Source organism: Xenopus laevis, chromosome 3S (genome assembly GCF_017654675.1).
Source record: "Xenopus laevis strain J_2021 chromosome 3S, Xenopus_laevis_v10.1, whole genome shotgun sequence".
Lineage (NCBI taxonomy): Eukaryota > Metazoa > Chordata > Amphibia > Anura > Pipidae > Xenopus > Xenopus laevis.
Window position 1 is genome coordinate 27,864,236 of NC_054376.1, and position 23,694 is coordinate 27,887,929.

Sequence of the window (23,694 nt, forward strand, 5' to 3'; positions counted from 1 at the left end):
TTATTTTCTTTATATAAATACTGAAACGTTAATATTGAAGGATCTGTGTCCATCTTATTCTCAAGGTGCAAAATTCAACTTAAGTGTCCCTGTAGTTTACCCAGCATTAACAGTGCCAGCCTCCATATCCCAGATGCACATATTAATGCACAGTACATACACTGGCAGGGGCAGTGCAAGACCACCCGCCATACATGAAGGCCCGGCCAATGTAATCTAGCACAGGGCAATTGGAATGCACTTGGCCAGGGGACCTTCACACATTCATATATTAACAGCAAGGGTGGAACAAGCCAGCTAGAGGGCCTGTTGACTCCTAATGAAAATATTTATATTTTGCAGTCATTTTCTGTTAATTAGGTCAAGAATAGGCAACTTATGGCCCTCTATATGTTGCTGGAAAAAACTTGTAGCAGACCCTACTACCTGATACTAATGGCCTTCTACCATCTCGTTCTGTCCCTGATTAAAACTATTATATGTCTGACCAGCACAAATACAACATGGCAGTGCCAGTCTTCCTTTAATAAGCTACTGCCTTCACTGTATCAGTAGTCTAACCAGTGGCATAACTAGATATTGCTGAGCCCCAAAAGCAAATTATTTTTCAGGCCCCCAAAATGTGTAGAGGTTGACTCGTTTTACCAATATTTATTGAAATTGTATATGAATTAGGACCTCATGGGGCCCCTATACCTGCTGGGCCCCCCTGCAACCGCAGGGTCTGCTTCCTCTGTAGTTAAGCCCCTGAGTCTAACACAACACTGGTAGAAAGCAGATCCCACCAGCCTTCAAATCGCATACAATTTTACAGTTCACAAACTCACTTATATGGATTTTTCAAGAGAAGTAAGGGAAGTGCCAGCTTCCCTCATACAGTCACACACTAGTATACCATAATACAAAATGGACATTTAGAAATGAGCACAAAGTTTGCCCAAGTTCAGTAACCCATAGTAACAAGACATAGGCTTGCTTATAGTATTTGTACTGCCCTAAAGCTGCTAAACTAACTATTGATTGTAATAGGCCAGACCAAACTTTGCCTTGTTGCTTGCACCCTCTAGATTGGTAGTGGAAACTCCAGACTGGGTCTCCTCGGGCCCACCATTAGGATTGCCAACTTTTCTGGAAAAAAATACCGGCCTTCCTATATATTTATCTTTTTTCCCTATTAGTAACATTGGGATCAACCATCATTTTTACTGGCCAGGCCCGTAAAATATTGGCCAGGTGGCAACCCTACCTACCATAGTGCCCAATGATATTGTTTTTCTTTTTAACAGGCCTGTGATGGAAATAAGGATTGGCTGATGGGAATGCTGCTCCCACTGGTAGATCCTATAGCACTCTGGTAGGCCTGTCCGACACTGATGAAATCTGAAGATTAGTGGGTTCAAGATGCTACCATTTAGACAAAATATATGCATTACAATACACTTATAGCCTGTAGCTGTTCCCCATTAAAATTATACAAGAGCACTGCAGCTGGGCACTAATGCAAAAAAAAATTCATATAGAAAAACGAGGGCCAGTGTACAATGAGGGGACGCATTTATCCCAAAATTAGTAGTTTCTTATATTAACTATCCATCAACAAATATCAATGACTAACAGATTAGCAACAAGAAAATAACATTGTTTGATATCTACACCTGCATCATTTGCAATTACTTTCACTTTATTTTCCCTTGTTGTGCTCCCTAAATGCATGTAGTAAGTAATGGCATGAAGTAATTAACGGCAACATCTATAACAACTCCCGTGGCACATGCCACTTTTATAAAATGCTCTGTTAAAATTAACACATGTGCTTGAGCTCAAGGTCTGTAGGTCTTTAAAACTAGAATGATCTGAGAGTATAGAGCATAATGAGAAACAAGAAACATCATGGTATCATTAGCCTTTTACAGTATCAGAATGTTGGTTCTATATGTCAATCCAAGTGTTACTAAGCCATCATGGGGGTATGACTAGCTTCTATGAATCCACAGACTTTGCATTGCAAGCTTCACAAGAGTGTTACTCTTCTGGTGGAGCGCTGAATAAGAACCCACTCAATAAATGCAGCATTTTACATGACACTGGCCAGGTTTGAGAACTTTAATGCGGCCTCACAAGAGGAGGTAGATTTCTTCTCATTACTGGTACTCGGCTGGCTTCATCAGTCCTTCCAATTGGCTCATACATTGTTTCCATTGGTGATGACACTCTGCAGGGATGCTTTGGACACCTCAGTGCTGACGGTGGAGAGTGGGAAACTCTCATATTGGTCCCTACCCCCAGCACAGCGGCAACGCAATAACATTGTCTTCACTTCCTTCTGGAAGTTGCTGTTGAGGAAGCCATACATGACAGGGTTGACGCAAGTAGATGCCATTGCCGCCAAGTGACATAGGGAAAAGATGAGGTTGTGGTAACAGGCTGAAATTTGCTCATGGTCCCAGTCGAAGAGAGCATTGAAAACAGTTAGTGGCAGCCAGCAAAGGCCAAAGGCTACAACAATGGAAAGCAGCATGACATTGACCCTACGGTGGCCTCCCTTGCGTCCTCCTGCATCTCCACCTCCTGCCCTCTCTACCACGTCTCTCCTCTTACGTAGTCTAAGGAAAATACGCAGGTAGCAAAGTAGGATGAGAAGCAGAGGGAGGCAGTACTGGAAGAGCAAGAGGCAAGTGGTGTAGGCTAGGCGGTGGTTCTCAGAGGGCCAGCTGTCTGTGCACACAAAATGATCAATGAAAGGGTCAAAGGGAAGAGAAAGATTCTGGAATGGGTGCCTGGTAAGAATGGTGAAGGAGAGAAAAGGCAAGGAGATAAAGCAGGACACAGCCCAGGTTACTGCCACCGCAAGATAGGCATGCCAGGGTAGAGGCTTCCAACCTGTTGGATGAATGATTAGCTGGTGCCTTTCCAAAGCAATGAGCACTAGGGACAGCACTGAGACTGTGACCGAGATGCACTGAACAAAGTTTGTCACCTTGCAGAGTGCCTCCCCCAGGATCCATCGATTCATAAGAGTGTAGATCACAGTCACTGGCAAACACACCAAGGCCATGAGGATGTCGGAGCAGGAAAGGTTTGCAATGAAAATGTTTGTAACGTTGCGCATTTCTCTCTGATGAGCAATGACAAAGACAAGGGAAGAGTTTCCAATGAGTCCCACTGCTATTAGTGCACTGTAGGCCACCACGAGAAATGTCACATTGCCCACAGAGTCTGCGCAAGGGTCCTCTCCCTCCCAGCCGGGGCCCAGCCGCCCAGACAGATTCAGGTACAGGAGACGCAAATAATCTTCCATCTTTACCAAGCAGGTTGTTCCTGTGGCCGATCCTGCAACATACAGCAAAGACAGTTATTGGGTTAAGTTTTACTGTGCAAGCTACATTCTTTAGAGACAGGGGTATTTTGTGTAAGTGTAGAAATAGAGCCCACCACAAAAGGATGTTTCTCTGTTCTTTAGTCACCCTTTGACATATTTGCCTTTACTGTCATTTCTACCTGGTAGCAGATAGTTCCAAACAATTTTGCTGATTGGTAGCTATGGGCAAAAGAACCTATGAAGCAATTTTACTGGCAAAAAAGAACCAGTTGGTCCATGTTGTCTACATAATGGTATTTTTTTTTTCAGAAAGGGAACTTTAAATACGATAACCCAGAGATATTAACCTAATAAATGTCGCTTTATAAATACATGAATGAGAACAATGAGATAATGCACCATTTTTTATTACATTAGATGTCAGATCAGTCTTCAAGGAATCCAGTAAATGTCAGAAGTAAAAATAGAAATATATGATACTGAGGTTTCATCTTCCTCTAGTGTGGTTTTTGGACTTTTTTGATTCAACGCTGCCCCTACCCCCAAGCTCATAGCAAGGTTACAGGTATGGAACCTGTTATCCAGAATGCTCGAGACCTGGGGCTTTCCGGATAACGGACCTTTCCATAATTTGGATCTTCATACCTTACGTCTACTAGAAAATCATGTAAACATTGAATAAACCCAATAGACTGGTTTTGCTTCCAATAAGGATTAATTATATCTTAGTTTGAATCAAGTTCAAGCTACTGTCTTATTATTACAGAGAAAAAGAAAATAATTTTTATGAATTTGGATAAAATGGAGTCAGTCTTTCCATAATTCAGATCTTTCTGGATAACGGGTTTCCGGATAGGGGTGCCACCTTTTTTTTTGTCGAAAAGGGTGATGTGGGGAGGCGGGGTGGGTGACATCAGGGGCGGGACAAATCAGCGATTGGCTGATCACCATGTCATTCACTTCAATGTCCTTCCAAAAACCAGGCTGTCTGGCAGAAATCTGGACAGGTGGCAACCCTATTTCTTGATAACAGATCCCTTACCTGTATATGAAACATTTTTATATCAGCCATTGTTCTAACAATATGTAGAATGGCAAATACAACATACGTGCTCACCCCAGTCCCATTGTACCTTCATGCTGAGCTTCCAGGATTATCAATAAGATTAGAGGTCACTGCCCTTCAGCCTAAAGGTGGCCATAGACTCAAAGATCTGCGGATCTTTCCCGATATGCCACTAACGGCATGGCTATATCGGGGGTAATTCGAACGATGGAATTACGATGCGACAAGGGGCTCCGACGGGTCGGTCAATTAAAAATCAAACCTTCCCGATCGATATCGTGGCCAGATATCGATTGTGAAGACCCGTCGGAAGCCCCCATACACGGACAGATAAGTTGTCAAATTGGTCCAAACGACCGATATCGGCAGCTTTATCTGCCCGTGTATGGCCACCTTAAGCCCCCACAACCAATTCTTCAGACAGACTATTTATTGATAATCAGTCAGGCTCTGCCAGAAGCAATATATTAGAAGTATATATATATATATTTAAACAATGAACTGCAAAAGTGCTCAGAAGAGCATTCTGATCAGTTTTACATTTATTTTATTTTTGGCATTAAGATCCAGTTTCTTGAGGCTGATTTTTTCCCCCCCTTTTAATTTAAAATACAATATTTTTGGCAGTGTGGCCTCCTGAACTTTCAAGCTTAAAGCTTAGAAAGTGGATCGATAGTTTGAGCAGTGGCGCCGACAACTCTGCTGTTTGCAATAAACCTGTCATTATAGCTGCATAAATAAAGGGGAACTTGTCAGGAGGTCAGTGCTTTCATTTATTTAATGGTGTCACAGATAACAATTAGATTCTTCTTTGTATGGGACCTGTTTTCCAGAATGTTTGGGACCTGGGGTTTTCCTGGTAAGGGATCTTTCAGTAATTTGGTAATTCAGAATTTAATATCTTAAATCTACCAGAAAATCCTGTAAACATTAAATAAAACATTACATAAAACCAATATGGATTAATTATATCTTAGTTGGGATCAAGTAGAATGTAATGTTTTAATGTTAATGTTTTATTATTACAGAGAAAAAGGAAATGATTTTAAAAAGTTTGCTTATAATGGAGTCTAGAGGAGACTGCCTTTCCGTAATTTGGAGCTTTCTGTATAACGGGTTTCTGGATAATGGATCCATTACCTCTTTCATTGTTAATACTGTATCCTGAGCTGGATTCTTAAGGTTTGTTCACCTTTAAATTAACTGTTAGTATGATGTAAAGAGTGATATTCTCAGACAATTTGCAATTGGTTTTCATTTTTTATTATTTGTGGGTTTTTGAGTTATATTATATATTATATATATTATTTAGCTTTTTAATCAGCAATTATCCAGTTTGCAATTTCAGCACTCTGGTTGCTAGGGTCCAAATTACCCTAGCAACCATGCATTGATTTGAATAAGAGACTGGAATATGAAAAGTAGAGGCCTGAATAGAAAGATGAGCAATAAAAAGTAGTAATAACAATAAATGTTTAGCCTTGTTTTTTAGATGGGGTCAGTGACCACCATTTGAAAGCTGAAAGAGTCAGAAGAAGCAGGCCAATAATTTGAGAACTATAAAAAAGAAAAATCAAGACCAATTGAAAAGATGCTTACAAGTAGCCATTCTACAACATACTGAAAGGTAATTGAAAGGTGAGCCACCCCTTTAAGGAGACAATGGATAAAATATGAGCAGTTGTATCTGGGATTCCCAGGGCCGGAACTAGGGGTAGGCAGAAGAGGCACATGCCTAGGGCGCAACAAAGTGGGGGCATCAAGCATGTACCTCTTCTTTTGCCTTCCCTGGTCCAGGCCCTTTCTCTCCCACTGGCACTCTCCAGCGCTCTTCTGTGCGTGCTCTTTCCCCTCTCTACGAATTGAAATATCAGGCATGCATGCGCACTCAAGGCCGTGCCGGCAAGGGGGCAAAGTGGCAGACCGGATTGTCTTGGGCGACCGGCTGACTTGGCCTCAGGATTTATTCACATTACATTATAAGTAACTCCTCAGCCTTCAAGTTACAGATCAGCGGGTCCTGAAACCACAAGGGATCATCAGTTGGTCATCTTAGGCTCACTATTAACCTTGGTCAAGCCAGTTTTATTTGTTAAACCTGCTTATACATTTGAATATGTAACTCGTTTCTTTATGTAGTAATGCGACGTCTTAAGTGTATAACAGGGGTACAGGTAATGGGATCAGTTATCTGGATTTGGTTATCCAGAATTGGCTGTTTTCCATAGACTCCATTTTATCTAAATTTTTAAAAATGATTACCTTTTTCTCTCTAATACCTTGTACTTGATCCCAACTAAGATATAATAAATCCTTATTGGAAGCAAAACCAGCCTATTGGGTTTATATAATGTTTACATGATTTTCTAGTAGACTTAAGGTATGAAGATTTGAATTATGGAAAGATCCCCAGGTCCAGACCATTTTGGATAAGAGGTCCCATACATGTATATGGGAACATCAGTTAAAGGACCAGTAACATCAAAAAAATTTTTTTAAAAATTCGTTAGTATACAACGAAAAAAACACACCAAGACGTATTAAACTTTAAATAGCAAAGCCTTTATTAAGAAATAACTTACTGAAATTCCACTTCCGCTCCTCTTCAGAAACGGCGACACGGCGACCATCCATCTACAGCGTTTGATTTCTCCTCCCTTGCTGTTTCTCCTCCATGACAGCTGTTCTCTGACCCGATCTCCTTCTCTTCTTCATCCTCCGTCCTCCCAGGTGTCCAACAGCAGCAGTAGGAAGGCGGTGTGGGTAGCCTCCCAAATGTCTCTACAAAAGGTGCAGTAGGGTAGAGGAGTGCAGACACGAGCGTGCAGCCTGCGGGGGAGCCGAGCTGAACCGGTACTTATACATCCGCTGAGTCCTGCGCCATGGAAACGCTGTGTATCTAGAGCCCAGCAGCAGCGGTATGGGGGTCGCCTTCCTAGGATCTCCATGGACGTGCAGCTTGTGGGGAAGCCGAGGCAGAACCCCTGCCTATACTTCCTGCGCTGCCAACTCCGGCCGGGCAAAAGGGCCAATGCAACTTTAGGAGTCCGACCACAGCTCCTATCTCCGCTTACCGACACCTCCGTTCACGCCCACGGCCGCTTTGAAATTAAATGAGCGGCGGCTTCATTATTTGTGACCTCTTCCCCTGACCCATGTTTGTCCATTTGTGTGTCACGACCCCGTTTTGTTTCACTGATCGCTCTGCCATTCATCTCGCCCATCGGATCCCATTCATGGACAGCTGCTGCCCGTTTAACAATCGTGCGAATTGTTTATTCGTGTCAATGAATGAAGGCCTTCTGGTAATTTTGAACTGGATATCGGGTTTATGGATAACAGATCCCATACCTGTACTCATAGTTCAGGTATAACCGTAATGATGTGTCTAAGCGTGTGATGCTTCATACATAGACTGACTTTGTGTTTCACACATTAAAATGGGGACTTCCCCATAGTCCTGGATTTCAGCCTGGATTTATTACACTTTCTGTATTTGACACTTGAAATGTGATAAATTGTTACAGAAAGTGATTCCTACTGGGAACCTTTCTAGGACTGTAACCAAGGGGTCTATTTATACAGCTGCACCCCCCCACACACACACCACCACCACCAACACAAACACAGTCACTTCTGCGTGAAATCCATTAGGAGGTGGTAAAAAATAATAGTATAGCTTTAAGCATTTGGGACACTTAAAAGCAAACACATTCTTTAACTACCACCACTCACCCTGTTTTAATGGCTGAATTCTCCAGCTGTGATGGATAAAGCAAAGCACATTACCTTGTACTTGATCCCAAATAAGATATAATGGGGCAGATTTACTAAAGGGCGAAGTGGGCGTCACTAGTGAAAATTCGCCAAAATGATACTTTGCAGGGACATCAACAATTTACTAACAGACGTAGAGCACAATTCACTAGTGAAAGAGCTCAGTGCTAACGAAGTTTTGCGCCCTTTCGTCAGGCAAATTTTCGCTCAGGCTCCGTAAATTCATTAAAGTGGGATTTTTCCACCTTTTTGCCAGAGTTTCCGTCGCCAGCTTAGACCTGGCAAACTGATAAGATGAAGCTACATGCTCCTCAATCTTATGTTAGTGACATTTCCGATATGCCGAAAAGTCATAAAAAAAGACAAAACGCTGGTGTTTTTTTCATATTTCAAAGTGGGATTATGTCTAAAAGTTGTAACTGTTAAATATATATATATATTTATATATATATATATATATATATATATATATATATATATATATATATACAGTCCAAAGCTGGTGCACCAGTCACTCAAAGGTAATGCCTGGGTGCTGGTTAAAAGAAGTAATCTGTAAAGCACAAAAAAAACGCACACACAGGTCTTTGTAGTGAAAAAACAAAGATAGTTTGCTTTATTGCGACGTTTCGGCTCCTAAACTCGAGCCGTCATCAGGACTTCCTGATGACGGCTCGAGTTTAGGAGCCGAAACGTCGCAATAAAGCAAACTATCTTTGTTTTTTCACTACAAAGACCTGTGTGTGCGGTTTTTTTGTGCTTTATATATATATATATATATATATATTTAACTATTTGAGGGGCATGCCACATTTGTTTTAGGGTGGGCTCATGTGTAGGGCATTAGAGGATCTCTTCTGTCTTTATTTTGCTTCCTTGGACATGTGTAATAATAAGTGGCCACTTCAAGCATTTGCACCAACATCACTAATAAAAACATATATACGACCTATATGTACCCGTCCTATTCAAATTGACCTAAGTGTGTTAATGAAGTTTGGCTAGGAAGAAAGTAGGTTCACTATGAAATGGTCGCGCTGACAAATTTGTGCTGGCGACGCTTTGCCAGCATTTGTCTGCCGCACTGTAACGCTGCATTTTGACGAATAAGCTTGTACTCTGCGAATTAAAGTCTGACGCAGTTGCACAAAGTGTGGCAAAGCCTTCCGAGGTGAAGATTCGCACCTAAGTAAATCTGCCCCCAATGAATCCTGATTGGTGGGAAAACAATACTATTGGGTTTATTTAACGTTTAAATGATTAGTACAGAAATATCTTTATCCGGAAAACCCCAGGTCTTGAGTATTCTGGATAACAGGTCCCATACCTGTATGTATTTATATATTCAATATCTATTGCTAGGGCAGCGTAGGAACATTATTATATTTGAATTTGAATAATAATTACCTGTTGATCACTAGCTCAGCCTCACTATTGCATTACTTTATGGCTGGTCTCCATCCAAGATATGTTTAGCCATATATATATATATATATATATATATATATATATATATATATATATATATATATATATATATATATATGCAGGGTGGCAGCACTCCAAGGATTTTGCAACAAGATAAGGTGACAAATAAAGCAGGTTTATTAAATCTGACGTTTCAGTTCCGTACAGGAACTTTCTTTCTTTTTTTTTTTTCCCTGAAGAAAGTTCCTGTACGGAACTGAAATGTCGGATTTAATAAACCTGCTATATTTGACACCTTATCTTGTTGCAAAATCCTTGGAGTGCTGCAACCCTGCATTTGTATCCATTTTTATTCAGATTAGCACCCAGGTTGAGCCTTTGTATTTCGGAGTGTGGAACATGTGCATTATTTTATATATATATATATATATATATATATATATATATATATATATATATATATATATATATATATATATATATATATATACGTTCATGGCATGTTGGGGGGGGGGGGAAGGAGTGGGCATCTAAAGTATACCTACACTTTAAAAAATCCCAATCATAATGTTAAAAATCCCATTTATATTAGGCCCACACTTACTTATTAAGTATGGTGAGCTCTGAGCGAGGTAAGAAGAGTCATATGCAGCATGTCCTAGTTAGAACTCATTTGAGAGCTACACAAAGCCTCGTGCTTTGGAATACCCCAGGGTAATACCCAAATTAAATCAGGAATGTCTAAACTGGAGCTCCTGGACAATTGTTTATACTCCAACTCCCAGCAGGGGTGTAACTACCTTGCAGCTGCAGGGGAACCCTGGAAGTATAGGGGTTTAATATGTACTGGTAAAAAGGACAACCTCTGCCAATTTTGGGGGCTCTAAAATGAATTTGCTGTGGGGCCCAATAACATCTAGTTATGCCACTGACTCCCAGTGCTTGCTGCCAACATCTGCTGATAAATAAAAAGCATAAGACAACACACTGGACATCACTGATACTATACAGAACACATCTATAAAACAGTGGCCAAAACTAGAACTTTTGACAATGACATATTCCAGTTAAAAGGTCCTGATACAGAAGTGAATAACCTTCTGTTTTTTTAATACTAACCACAGAGAAGGGGATGATGGAATGAGACTCTAGGGGCATTTAATTAAAGTAGTAGTTGCCCCTATGAGGTGCCTCCAGTGCAATTGCACAGAAGGAAGAGAATGTCAGTGAGGCAACAGCACTGATGGATTCCAGGGACTGATCAGTAAGAGGGTGAGAGCACAAAGAAGCACTTACCTGTGGCTGGCAGGATAGTATCACATGTAGAGAGCAGGTGCCAGGGGAAGATCACACACTCGCCGGGTGAAATTGAGACCTTTTGCCACCTTTATTCCTTAACACCTCAGACTGTGTTTCTTCTTCTTATTCCCTATCCCTGGCTCCTGCCTCAGCCTGCTACTCAGCTATTCAGTGGTCTGGTGGTCTTCCCACACCTTCTGTCACCCCCTATCTCGTGCTCTTTATCCCAGCCCCCTTTCTTCTCATACTCAAGGCACCCCAATTGTCTCTGTGCCAGTCCTTACACATGGACTCCCATGCCCCCCTCACTTGCCTTTTCCTTAGGGTTTCTCCAATCTCTTCCACTCTCCCTCTTTATGAAGCTTTCTCGTCTACTGCCTCTCTCCTTCCACTCTTTCCCTCTCTCCTATCTGCCAGCAGCACTGCTCAAGCCATACCAGCAAGTGAGAGATAAAAAGGGGGGCCCAGGCGGCTGCTGGACTTGTAGGGGTACAGCCAACCCTGTAACACTGGAGAAAAAAAATCTCTCAGGTTCTGCGGGAAAAATAAAGAGATGTCAGTAGACGGACAGACTCATTATGGGAAATCAGCTGCTGTTGCTAGGAAACCAAATTCTTTTTTATCTGCTATCTGCCAGCAGCAGAAAACAAATTATTCCAAATCCTTCACACAGCCCAGCACCTTCTGCTTTCTCTGCGCACCCTCCTGTCAATTTACCATCTTCTATTTCTGTTCACGCATCACTCAAAGGAACCCAACTGCTATTGGTGCACTCACACACATGCACATGTGTGATATCACGGGGCCCGCTGCCATTCCTCCGCACAGCCTTGGAGAGCCCTGATTCCACTGCAGTTGCAAGAAATCTTAAAGGGGTTGTTCACCTTTGAGTTAACTTTTAGTGTGATGTAGAGAGTGATATTCAGAGACAATTTGCAATCGGTTTTCTTTTTTTATTATTTCTGGTTTTTGAGTTATTCAGCTTTTTATTCAGCAGCTCTCCAGTTTGCAATGTCAGCAATCTGGTGGCTAGGGCCAAAATTACCCTAGCAACCATGCCCTGATTTGCATAAGAGACTGGAATATGAATAGGAGAGGCCTGAACAGAAAGAGGAGGAATAAAAAGTAGCAATATCAATACATTTGCAGCCTAACAGAGCATTTGTCAGAAGAGTCAGAAGAAGGCAAATAATTAAAAAAACTGTAAAATATATATGACGACCAATTGAAAAGTTGCTTAGAACTGACCATTTTAGAGCAAACTAAAAGTGAACCACACTTGTAATAGCACTGGGTCTGAATTGAAATATCAGTACAGTAGAACATCCATTTTATGGTGTAAAAATATGGTGTAAAATCCATGAAAATGTAAAATCAGGGAAATGTATATAGTACATTATATATCAGTTGGACCACAGAAAAACTGTTTAAAATGCACGAAAACCTAAAATCAGGGTGTGTAAAACTGAGGTTTCATTGTAGGCTCTCTGTAGTCACACTCTCTGATAAAATACTGCATGCACTTATAATATCATAGGAATATGCGTAAACATCAGGGGGGTAACTACAGAGGAAGCAGACCCTGCGGCTGCAGGGGGACCAGGAGGTATAGGGGCCCCATGAGGCCCTAATTCAAATACAATTTCAATAAATATTGGTAACACAGGTCAACCTCTAGACATTTTGGGGGCCTGAAAAATAATTTGCTGTAGGGCTCAGTAATATTTAGTTACACCACTGGTAAACATATTTTTGATGTAATTGGAACGTCTTTACAGACACGTTGCTCCAAAAGGTTAATTTCCTTTACATTAATGCTGATATCTATGGACATATTGTAATATGTCTAATTCAGTGTATTTTCACACCCTATCAACAGATACATTGCATTTAGTTACACATCAGGCATATTACTTATCTAACGGCAATTTCTTTATATGCACAAATAGATGGGTCTGTTCTGGCCGAGGCCTAATCCCATGGCTTTAGCTACTGGGTATCTTGTTCATGGCCTGGTATCGATGTATGTGATGGTGCTGTTGCTAAACCCTGCATCTCATAGTATCAAATTTTCTTTCTTTAATCGAGTATCCTTAAGACAAAGCCTTCTTGCTACCTGTTGTGGTGTTTATACAAATGGCCTGTGGTCAGTTTGCCCAGACTTATACTGTGCATATTTCCTGGTAGCTTAAAAGTGAAAGTGACTGTTGTGTAATGCCTGCATGACTCTGCTAATAAAGCAATGTTATACTCTCCTCATCCTCAGCTACTCAAAACATAACAAATGGCGACAAGGATGGCTCGTCTACCTCTGCAGCAGCCTGCACCTTTTCTTCCAAACCCTGGTGAGCCTACCATACCTTTTACTGCATGGATCCGTATGTTTAGATTTTACATTATTGCTGCTGACAAGGGGAGATTTTTGCTGCTAGAAAGCGTGATTTACTTATTCACTGTCTGGGAGCAGAGGGACAGCGTATATTCTATACATTACCATTACTTGATGATACTTATGAAACTGCTCTTACTGCTATAAAGAACTTTTTCCAAGAGCCAAGAGTAAATGTGGTTGCTGAAAGATATAAATTCCGCCAACGTGGACAACGTAATGGTGAATCCACAGAACAATTTGTAGCAGCTTTGAGAGAGCTGGTTGTTACCTGTGAGTTTGGGAATCTAACAAATGAAATGCTAAGAGACCAAATAGTGGAAAAAACAAACTCACCTCTCATTAGAGAGAGACTGCTCCTAGAGCAGGATTTAACCCTTGCAAAGGCTATTACAGTTGCTCGCCAAATAGAAACAGCAGTAGCAGAGGTTAAAACTCTCAGTCAGGGAACTGCTGGGAATGTACAGATTGTGAATTCAACACTGTGGCCTAATAATGCACAGTCACAGGCAAAATACAGCGCTAAGGAAAGGGATTCACCTACACTGCAAAACCGTGCAGCAAATACAAATAGAAAATATTGCTTTCGCCCTGGTTCAACACAACACACTACTACAAATGTCACAGTATTAAGTGTGAATAAAGCTGGTACATTTATTCCAGACAAGTTTATATGCACTGTCAGTGTCAGTACTGCTTCTGCTGACAAGGGACACACCATTAACCTGATGCTTGATACAGGTTCAGCTGTTTCTATACTACCAAAGGATATTTTCTTAAAATACTTTGCAAAAGATCTGCTTGTTGCTCCTGCCCTGAAACTGGTCAGTTACTTAAAGGATCCAATCCCTGTGCTTGGTTGCTTGCCAGTGACTTTACAATTTGAATTAAATACTGCAAAATGTGACTTTTACATTGTGAATAAGGGTACTGCTATACTTGGAAGGGATCTCTTTGCTGCATTAAACAATTAGTTGATCGTCTTATTACTACAGCACCAGTGCCTGCCACACAGCCAGTGTCTAAAATTTCACCACAAAGCAACACTTCACTGGGTTGTGCAAAGAACTTTGTACACAAAGTTAAGTTGAGACCAGATGTAAAACCAGTACCATTCCCTGATTCTTCATGGGAACAACTTGCTATTAATATTGTGGGTCCTTTTGCAGATGCTCGTAGAGACTGCAGATTTGCTATAACCTTGATAGACTATTATAGTAAATGTACAGAAATTGCATTTGTTTCTCATACAACATCAGCTACAGTAATAACATTTCTGTCTACAGTCTTCAGCAGAGAAGGTAAGCCAAAGGAGTTAATATCAGACAACGGACCACAGTTTGTCTCATATGAGTTTGAATCCTTTCTGAGAGAGAGGAATATTGTGCATAGGAAATCTTCAGTGTATTACCCACAAGCAAATGGAGAAATCGGGCGATTCAATAGAAGTCTGAAAGAAGCACTACAGACAGCAAATCTTACTGGGAAATCTTGAAAAGTATTTACAACAGAGTTCCTACATAACCTCAGAGCAATGTGCCATGCAACAACCCAATCATCTCCAGCTGAATTATTATATGGCAGACAATGCGCACTAAGTTACATGTAGCAGACATCAAACATCCACAAAATACAGTGCCTACAAAATCATCTACTGCTGACATTGTGAAACGTCAACAAGCCAAATGCAAGGCTTATACTGACAGAAAACGTGGTGCAAGAGAAGTACACTTTCAGCCTGGATCTTTAGTCAGAATTAAGAAACCAGGAATACTGAAACAAGGACAATCTAAATTTACTACACCACTTGAAGTGAGACGACAGCGAGGACCATACACATATGAACTGTCTGATGGACGCATATGGAATGCATGTCGTCTTGCTCCTGTTAGATATGACTTTGGAGAAGCTCCATTTGATGAAGGACATTTTCCTACACCTGATGTCAACTGCAATAGACCTGAAGAAAGTGAACCTATAAGGCGTACTGAGAGAATCTGAAAACTACCTGCATGGACCCAGGACTATGTGATGTGAATAATGATGCATTGTTGTTGTTTATTACTTTTGCCCAAATGCTTTGCTACTATAGGGGGAATATGTGGTGTTTATACAAATGGCCTGTGGTCAGTTTGCCCAGACTTATACTGTGCGTATTTCCTGGTAGCTTAAAAGTGAAAGTTACTGTTGTGTAATGCCTGCATGACTCTGCTAATAAAGCATTGTTGGGTAGCAACAAAAGCATGAAAAAAGTTCCCTGGGTTCCCCAAGTAAATGCTGTGAGTGACGGTAGCTCCTATGGACTGGCAGGCTACAGGAGACTCTGTTTGGCAGTACCTGGTTTTTATGCAACAAAACTTGCCCCTGAGCCAGGAATTCAAAAATAAGAACCTGCTTTGAGGCCACTGGGAGCAACATCCAAGGGGTTGGTGAACACCATGTTGCTTGTGAGCCACTGGTTAAGAGATCGCTGTCTTAGACACTGAGGTTTGTAGAGGTCCTTCTTCCATCTCCTGTTGAGTCTGTGGACTTTGCCTTCATCCTGTGGTTTGACCATGTTCTAGTGCTCCAGCCATGCTTATTTCTGAATTGTACTCTCTACAACCCTGTTAGTTCATATATTATAATTATTTTGCCTTGTCTATAACAAAACAGTGTCCTTTTAATTTAATCAATCAAACAAAAAAGTGATCCCTTATCAAATTTATTTCCTAGATTTGGGACAACTCCACCTCCTCTTCTTTTCCATTTCTGACTTAATTCCTGAACCAGAGCATTGTGTGTTTTTTAATATTTATTCTATTTATTGCGGTCTCTATTTAATTAATTGCCTCAACTATAATTTATTGCAAAGCACTATCAAGCACTTAAAATTTATGAATTATTGTTAAGTTCGAATGAATTTATGTTGATTACCAGTCTTCATTAGTCGTTTAAGCACTTAGGCACTTTAAAAGTTTTCGTAACTCAAAGTGACTGGAGGGGGTTATTATTAACTTTTAGACCAATACACCTTGTTGCAAAAGGATATAAATTAGTGTGAAATAGAATTGATTGTAGCTAAGGTCATATCAGTACAATTTTTTAACCCCATTATATATAACAGAATGAATTGTATCACATTTATTTAATTAATTTATAATCCATTGGGATTTTAACCGGTTAAATTATAGCACAAGCACTTTTCTTTAATTCATACGATTACCACAAAGTAATCAGTAATTTTGCACGCAATTGAGATTATATTTATTAGGTAGCTGGAAACGAACTAGAGACTGCTGAGCGAGTTTGAAGCAAGTGGGGTACTTTTTTCTTTCTTTTCAATTTCCTTTTAATTTAATCATTACAGCTCCTATGTCTCTCCCACTGAGCTGTTGCCTCGTTACATTATTCCTGTAGCCCTGCCCATGCCATTGTTGTGGTGTTGCCCCTATTTCTCCTTTCCCTTCCTGTTCTAAGCCTGCATGTTGCTACTTGTCCAGAATTCAAACATTGCTAGTGCCGGTCTACCATGCTTCCCCATTCTTGTTCTGTTATGTTCCCTTCAGAATTCCACTGTCAAATGAATGTCCAATTTCCAACCTCTGGTCTATTTATTTCTTGCCTCTCAGGCACCTCCCTCCCTAGTCAAGTTCCTGATAGAAAGCAAGAAACTGCTTGACCTATCTGGGTGAGGGTCACCACTAGCCACAGAGGATTCATTCAGAAGCCAAAGTCAGTTTCTTTTGGCACTTAAGTGCTCCAGGTGTGGGGTCCAGTCTGGATTCAGATAGGGATGCCAATCTGAATTTTTAAGAAAACATCTGTAATGATGGACATTGAGGTTCACTCCTTTATTGCCTGTACAGACAGACATTCTTGAGGGCTTCCACATCACACATCAGAACATTCCAACTCAGTTCTGGTTATTTAAAAGGTATGTTATGCCCTGTGGCTTTAGCTTATCTGGGTTCCTCTTAAATTCCTTGAGGGGCAGGATCAGGATATTCAGCCTCTTACCAGGCAGATCCTCTAGACATAAAAAAGAGGTCCAGTTTGATTCCCTCTCGTGATCTGCTGCCAAGATATGCACAGATGTGGAACAGAGAAAGCAGAAATTTTAGAGCTGAGCAAAGAAGCATCATACACTACTTCCTGCATTAGCAAATTACTCCTGAATAGCATCTTCATAAGAAATATTTGTTGTCCAGTAGATAACATCTAATACCATAAAGCATGGGGGGGGGGTGTAATTTTTTTTTATATGACACTATTTTACCGTACTAGGTTCTCTGACATAGGTTATCACTCTGTCCAAACACCACTACAAAAGTGCTTCCCAATATACAGTAAATATCATTGGAACTGCTTATATATTACGATTATTTGTAACCTTATGAGTTAAAGAGATACTGACATCAGAAAGTAATTATCTATCATAGCATTGTCTTTGAATGCTATTAATAATTTTACCATAAATGTATTTGCCTGATGCTTTTACATTACCTTTCTTACTACACTGTTCCTGTATGAGGGAGCTGCCATATGTGTGCAGCAGGAGCATTAGAAACTCTAACTGACAGGCTGAGATGGGACAGGGTCAGGTTGGCAAAACAGTCAGGTTTAGGAACATCAAGTAACAATTACTTACAAAAGCAGAACTATCACGTAAAACTATCAACATGACTTATAGGTAACTTTCGATGCAGATTAATATTTTGAAAAGACAATTTTTAGTGTCAGGGGTCACTGGGCATATTTTGGCCCTCAAAATGGGGCTTAAACTAAATACATAAGAAACCCACTAAGGGACAAAAGAAGATACAATTTCTTGCAGACAGGGCCCTGCCTGGAATTCGTTCTGTCCACTGGCAGAAAAACACACCAGAGCAAACTTCAATACAGATCATCATTGTCCTGCGTCTCTCAGCAGTTTAATGTAGATATGCTCATATGTGGTTTTTGGGCAAGAAAAACCTGCCTGGTGTTTCCAGTGATGGGTAAGGATCAGGGTGTATTGGAATATTCTCCTCCAGTGGAAAAATCACCAAGTGTGACATAAGCCCTAAGGTCAGATAGACGCTACAGAAATAAATGGACATGCATGCATTGATTTGCCAGGAAAGGTCATGCTACATGGACTTCTTGCTTGTGGATTTCATGCTGCATAGATGGGTCAAGAGCAGATGCGGGAAGGTCTCCTCCTCACTTACTTTCTCTTACTGAAAAGGTTAGATGTACTGTTTAGATATATTAGATCCAGCATCACCTGTGTAGCCCTTAGATAAAACTATGCACAACCATATTCACTGGTTAGAAAGAGACAAGTAAGTTATTAAATAAAACAACAGACAAATGTATGGGGCTGGACAGCTGTAGTTTATTTGTGGTCCCAAGCCATAATATACAGTACACAGGACAGTGTAAACTAGCAATGAAAGACAAAGAGCAAGCTAAAGATCTGCAGCGCCAGTTAATGGGGGAGATGATGAGGTACAAGCTTGTAATGGGAGCCACAGGATGGGCAGCGCTGAGCTTCTCCATCATGCAGCCAGAACCAGATAACAGCGGTGTTGTCTTCCTCACCTACAAAAAGAACAAGAATAGGCTACAACAAAGTACAGGTATGGGATCTATTAACCAGAATGGGACCTGCATTTTCCAGATAATGGGGTATTTCTGTTATTTGGACCTCTATACCTCAAAGGAACAGTAACACCAAAAAATGAAAGTGTTTTAAAGTAATTAAAATGTAATATATGTTTGCCCTGCACTGGTACAACTGGTGTTTTTGTTTAAGAAACACTGATATAGTTTATATAAACAAGCTGCTGTGTAGCCATGGAGGCAGCCATTCAAAGCTGAAAAGGCACAGGAAGCTCAGCAGATAACAGATAAGCTCTGTAGTATACAATGGGATTCTTCATAACTTATCTGTTATCTACTGTGTTTCCTGTGCTTGAATGGCTGCCCCCATGGCTGCACAGCAGCTTGTTTATATGAACTATAGTAGAGTTTATAAAGCAAACACACCAGTTTTACCAGTGCAAGGCAACACTACATTATTTATTCATTCTATAAAAATTTTTTTGATGTTACTATTCCTTTAAGTCTACTAAAAATCTTAGATGGGATCAAGTAAAAGATACTATGTATATGTGTGTATATATAAATGTTTTTCATTCAGTAGTGTTATTAAATCTGGTGAAACATGCTGTTTGAAGGTTAAGCTCCAGAATTAGATATGTCTGTAAATTTGAGGCGGTCGGGAGAATGACAGCTGTCAATGGCCTTAAAAGGAATTGTTCAGTGTAAAAATAAAAACTGGGTAAATAGATAGGTTGTGCAAATTAAAAAATGTTTCTAATATAGGTAGTTAGCCAAAAATGTAATGTATAAAGGCTGGAGTTACTGGATGTCTAACATAATAGCCAGAACACTACTCCCTGCTTTTCAGCTCTCTTGGTTTACACTGACTGGTTACCCTGGTTACCAGGCAGTAACCAATCAAGAGACTTGAGGGGGGCCACATGGGTCATATCTGTTGCTTTTGAATCTGAGCTGAATGCCGAGGATCAATTGCAAACCCAATGAACAGATATGTCCCATGTGGCCCCCCTTCAAGTCACTGACTAACTCAAGAGTTAGAGAGCTGAAAAGCAGGAAGTAGTGTTCTGGCTATTATGTTAGTCATCCAGTCACTCCAGCCTTTATACATTACATTTTTGGCTAACTAACTATATTAGAAACATTTTTAGTTTTGCACAGCCTATTTACCCAGTTTTTATTTTCAGACTGAACTGTTCCTTTAAAACAGGACTCAGTAATTGTTAATAAAATCAATTATTGTTCCTTGTTTTAGCATCACTGAAAGATCTGTTGTTTCATATCTATATATCTATATATATCTATATATATCTATATATCTATATATCTATATATATATCTATATATATATCTATATATATATATATATATATATATATATATATATATATATATATATATACACAGATTGACAGCAAAACAGACTTTGACTGACAAAAGCCAGGAGCTCTGGTCACATCACTTACAGATGCAGCCAACAATCCTCTTGTTTGTTATGGAAGGAACAATATGGGGATCGTCTTTGGTTCCAGCATACTGCTGTGGCTTCAACATGCTGTAGGGATCCTGTAATTAAAACAAAATGAATCTTGAAAAAGCACGCATTAGCTTTATAAGGCGTGTTATCCTTTTTTCACTTTCCATGCAGAAAATAACTACCACCAATGTCATTCAAGGAAATAAAGTTTCAACAAAACGACCAATTGATTTCTTTATTCTGCAGCGCCAGTAGAATATTCACAAGAGCAGCTGTCATTAAATCACTTACAGTGCCCTCCTTCATGGCAGCCATGACCTTCTTCTCTAGACCTGTGGCTTGCTCTTCATCTGTAGGAATGCCTGTCAACAAACAGATTACAATCCATTATAATAACAGAAAGATCCCCACACTTTCCTTTGCTGCTTATTAAAGTTATGTACATACATAAAAACCATTGTGAGCATATGAAAGTGTCCTAAAGTAATGAAAATATACTGGTTTTGATTGCTTCAGAAACTCTACTATAGTTTATATAAACAAGCTGCTGTGCAGCCATGGGGGCAGCCATTCAAGCACAGGGTACACAGTAGATAACAGATAAGGTTTGAAGAATCCCATTGTATACTACAGAGCTTATCTGTTATCAGCTGTGTATCCTGTGCCTTTTCTCCTTTTTCAGCTTTGAATGGCTGCCCCCATTGCTACACAGCAGCTTGTTTATATAAACTATAGTAGAGTTTCTGAAGCAAACACACCACTTTTATCAGTGCAGCACAACACAACAGTACATTATATTTTCATTACTTTAGGACACTGTCAATTTTTGGTGTTACTGTTCCAAAGACAACGTCCATTAAATCATTGTAATTGTGCTGGCTCTGTTTAAAAATTCCAAAAAGAAAAAATCATTTTAAATGAAAAATTATCATGAGATAAAAGTTAGAAACATTGGCAGATATAATCAAATGATTAAAATCAATTGGGGGGCACAGCAAGAACAATTAGGTCAAAGTAGGGGTCAAAAGCCTGGGGGGTGGAACTATCGCACTTGAATTTCACAGGACAAAAATCACACAACGTTAGAGGCTGAACAAGGGGGACCAGGGCAAAATACCTTCCTAAATCTGCAGCACCCAGACACCCAATGATTTGGACACGTGTCTCATTAATGATGTTAACCCTGCACCACCAACAAGCCCATCAGTTGTGTAAGTTGTGTTACCGACTTCATCTTCCCCTACTATACATTGTACTTCACTATACACAGTGTCTGACAGAAGAGAAAAGCAGCTTGTATGTAGGCTTGCCATGTGGCCGGTACCATAGCAGCCTATTTGTTATAAATGAGTCTTGCTGTCCATGTGAATAAGAAGGAATGAAAGATACAGACACATAAGGGGCAGCTTTGTTTAGAAACAGAAGTCAAATCCTAACTGTGGGGCAAAGTTTCTCTACACTCCCATGGCTGCTCTGCTGGGGGCCAATCTTTCTATTCTAAAGCTTCAGTGGCTGAACTGCAACTCCCACAACTCCTGGACATAAAACCAAAGGAGAGAGCAGGCTGGAAGCTGTAGGGCAACTAGAGGCCAAAGTAATAGAAATACAGCAACGCTCAGGGAATGTGGGCCCAGGAATGACACATCCTGGTAGTGTTGCTGCAGAATCCCCCCCAAGAGAATTAAATATTCCCCAGGACAGTGGTACAATGTGTCTGTTAATGTATAAGAATTGCGCCATCTACTGAAAGGGAAAGGAATAGTTATACGATTGAGCTGACAGAGAGGAAGTAGAAGGTATAATACACAGTATAGAGGCTCCTCTGCACCAGCCTCAACCCGACCCACACGTCCCACTCTCCTTATAAAGCTCATCTCTGGGTTTTTAGTCCCACACTGTCTGCCCGACACTTACCTCCTGCAGACATGCATCGGCAGGGAGCAGCTTGTCTCACGGCCCCGACCCTACTGACAGCCTGAACGGCGCGGCGGAACAGTAACCTTGAAGCCATGACAGATACGTGCAGGCTGCTAGGATGCCGGGGACACAGTGACCCAGTCAGGAAGTGAGGAAACTACTTCCTGTTGCAAAGTGATCACTAGCGTGCCGGGGGTGGAGCCTACCGCCATTTTGTTTGGAACTTTTCCAGCAATGGGTCCGCGTGCAATAGGAATTAGGGCTGTCACGACAGAGTTATGTATATTAAATGTGGCTGTGGGATAGCAGGTATAGTAGGGAGAGATGGTGCCTATAGTAACAGTGGGATAATAGTCTCTGGGAAGGGAGTGTGACTGTGGGATAGCAGGTATAGTAGGGAGAGATGGTGTCTATAGTAACTGGGATAATAGTCTCTGGGAAGGGAGTGTGACTGTGGGATAGCAGTTATAGTAGGGAGAGATGGTGCCTATAGTAACAGTGGGATAATAGTCTCTGGGAAGGGAGTGTGACTGTGGGATAGCAGGTATAGTAGGGAGAGATGGTGTCTATAGTAACAGTGGATAATAGTCTCTGGGAAGGGAGTGTGACTGTGGGATAGCAGGTATAGTAGGGAGAGATGGTGCCTATAGTAACAGTGGGATAATAGTCTCTGGGAAGGGACTGTGACTGTGGCATAGCAGGTATAGTAGGGAGAGATGGTGTCTATAGTAACAGTGGATAATAGTCTCTGGGAAGGGAGTGTGACTGTGGGATAGCAGGTATAGTAGGGAGAGATGGTGCCTATAGTAACAGTGGATAATAGTCTCTGGGAAGGGACTGTGGCTGTGGGATAGTAGGTATAGTAGGGAGAGATGGTGCCTATAGTAACAGTGGGATAATAGTCTCTGGGAAGGGAGTGTGACTGTGGGATAGCAGGTATAGTAGGGAGAGATGGTGCCTATAGTAACAGTGGGATAATAGTCTCTGGGAAGGGAGTGTGACTGTGGGATAGCAGGTATAGTAGGGAGAGATGGTGTCTATAGTAACAGTGGGATAATAGTCTCTGGGAAGGGAGTGTGACTGTGGGATAGCAGTTATAGTAGGGAGAGATGGTGCCTATAGTAACAGTGGGATAATAGTCTCTGGGAAGGGAGTGTGACTGTGGGATAGCAGGTATAGTAGGGAGAGATGGTGTCTATAGTAACAGTGGATAATAGTCTCTGGGAAGGGAGTGTGACTGTGGGATAGCAGGTATAGTAGGGAGAGATGGTGCCTATAGTAACAGTGGGATAATAGTCTCTGGGAAGGGACTGTGACTGTGGGATAGCAGGTATAGTAGGGAGAGATGGTGTCTATAGTAACAGTGGATAATAGTCTCTGGGAAGGGAGTGTGACTGTGGGATAGCAGGTATAGTAGGGAGAGATGGTGCCTATAG

At 40.9% G+C, this 23,694-nt stretch overlaps 2 protein-coding genes across 2 annotated transcripts; both read right to left on the reverse strand.

Annotated features, from left to right (window-relative positions):
- Positions 1–2,172: 2,172 nt before the first annotated feature.
- npy4r.S (neuropeptide Y receptor Y4 S homeolog) lies at positions 2,173–11,411 on the reverse strand. The gene is made up of 2 exons (XM_018254664.2): positions 10,887–11,411; positions 2,173–3,330 (listed from the first exon to the last, which is right to left on the reverse strand). The coding sequence occupies exon 2, from the start codon at positions 3,296–3,298 to the stop codon at positions 2,183–2,185; it is 1,116 nt and encodes a 371-aa protein (XP_018110153.1). The 5' UTR covers positions 3,299–3,330; positions 10,887–11,411; the 3' UTR covers positions 2,173–2,182.
- A 7,206-nt stretch (positions 11,412–18,617) lies between these two features.
- On the reverse strand, positions 18,618–22,413 carry cox5b.1.S (cytochrome c oxidase subunit Vb, gene 1 S homeolog). Its single transcript, XM_018255149.2, has 4 exons — positions 22,256–22,413; positions 20,633–20,703; positions 20,331–20,430; positions 18,618–18,843 (listed from the first exon to the last, which is right to left on the reverse strand). The coding sequence occupies exons 1-4, from the start codon at positions 22,350–22,352 to the stop codon at positions 18,731–18,733; spliced, it is 381 nt and encodes a 126-aa protein (XP_018110638.1). The 5' UTR covers positions 22,353–22,413; the 3' UTR covers positions 18,618–18,730.
- Between the last annotated feature and the right edge of the window lie 1,281 nt (positions 22,414–23,694).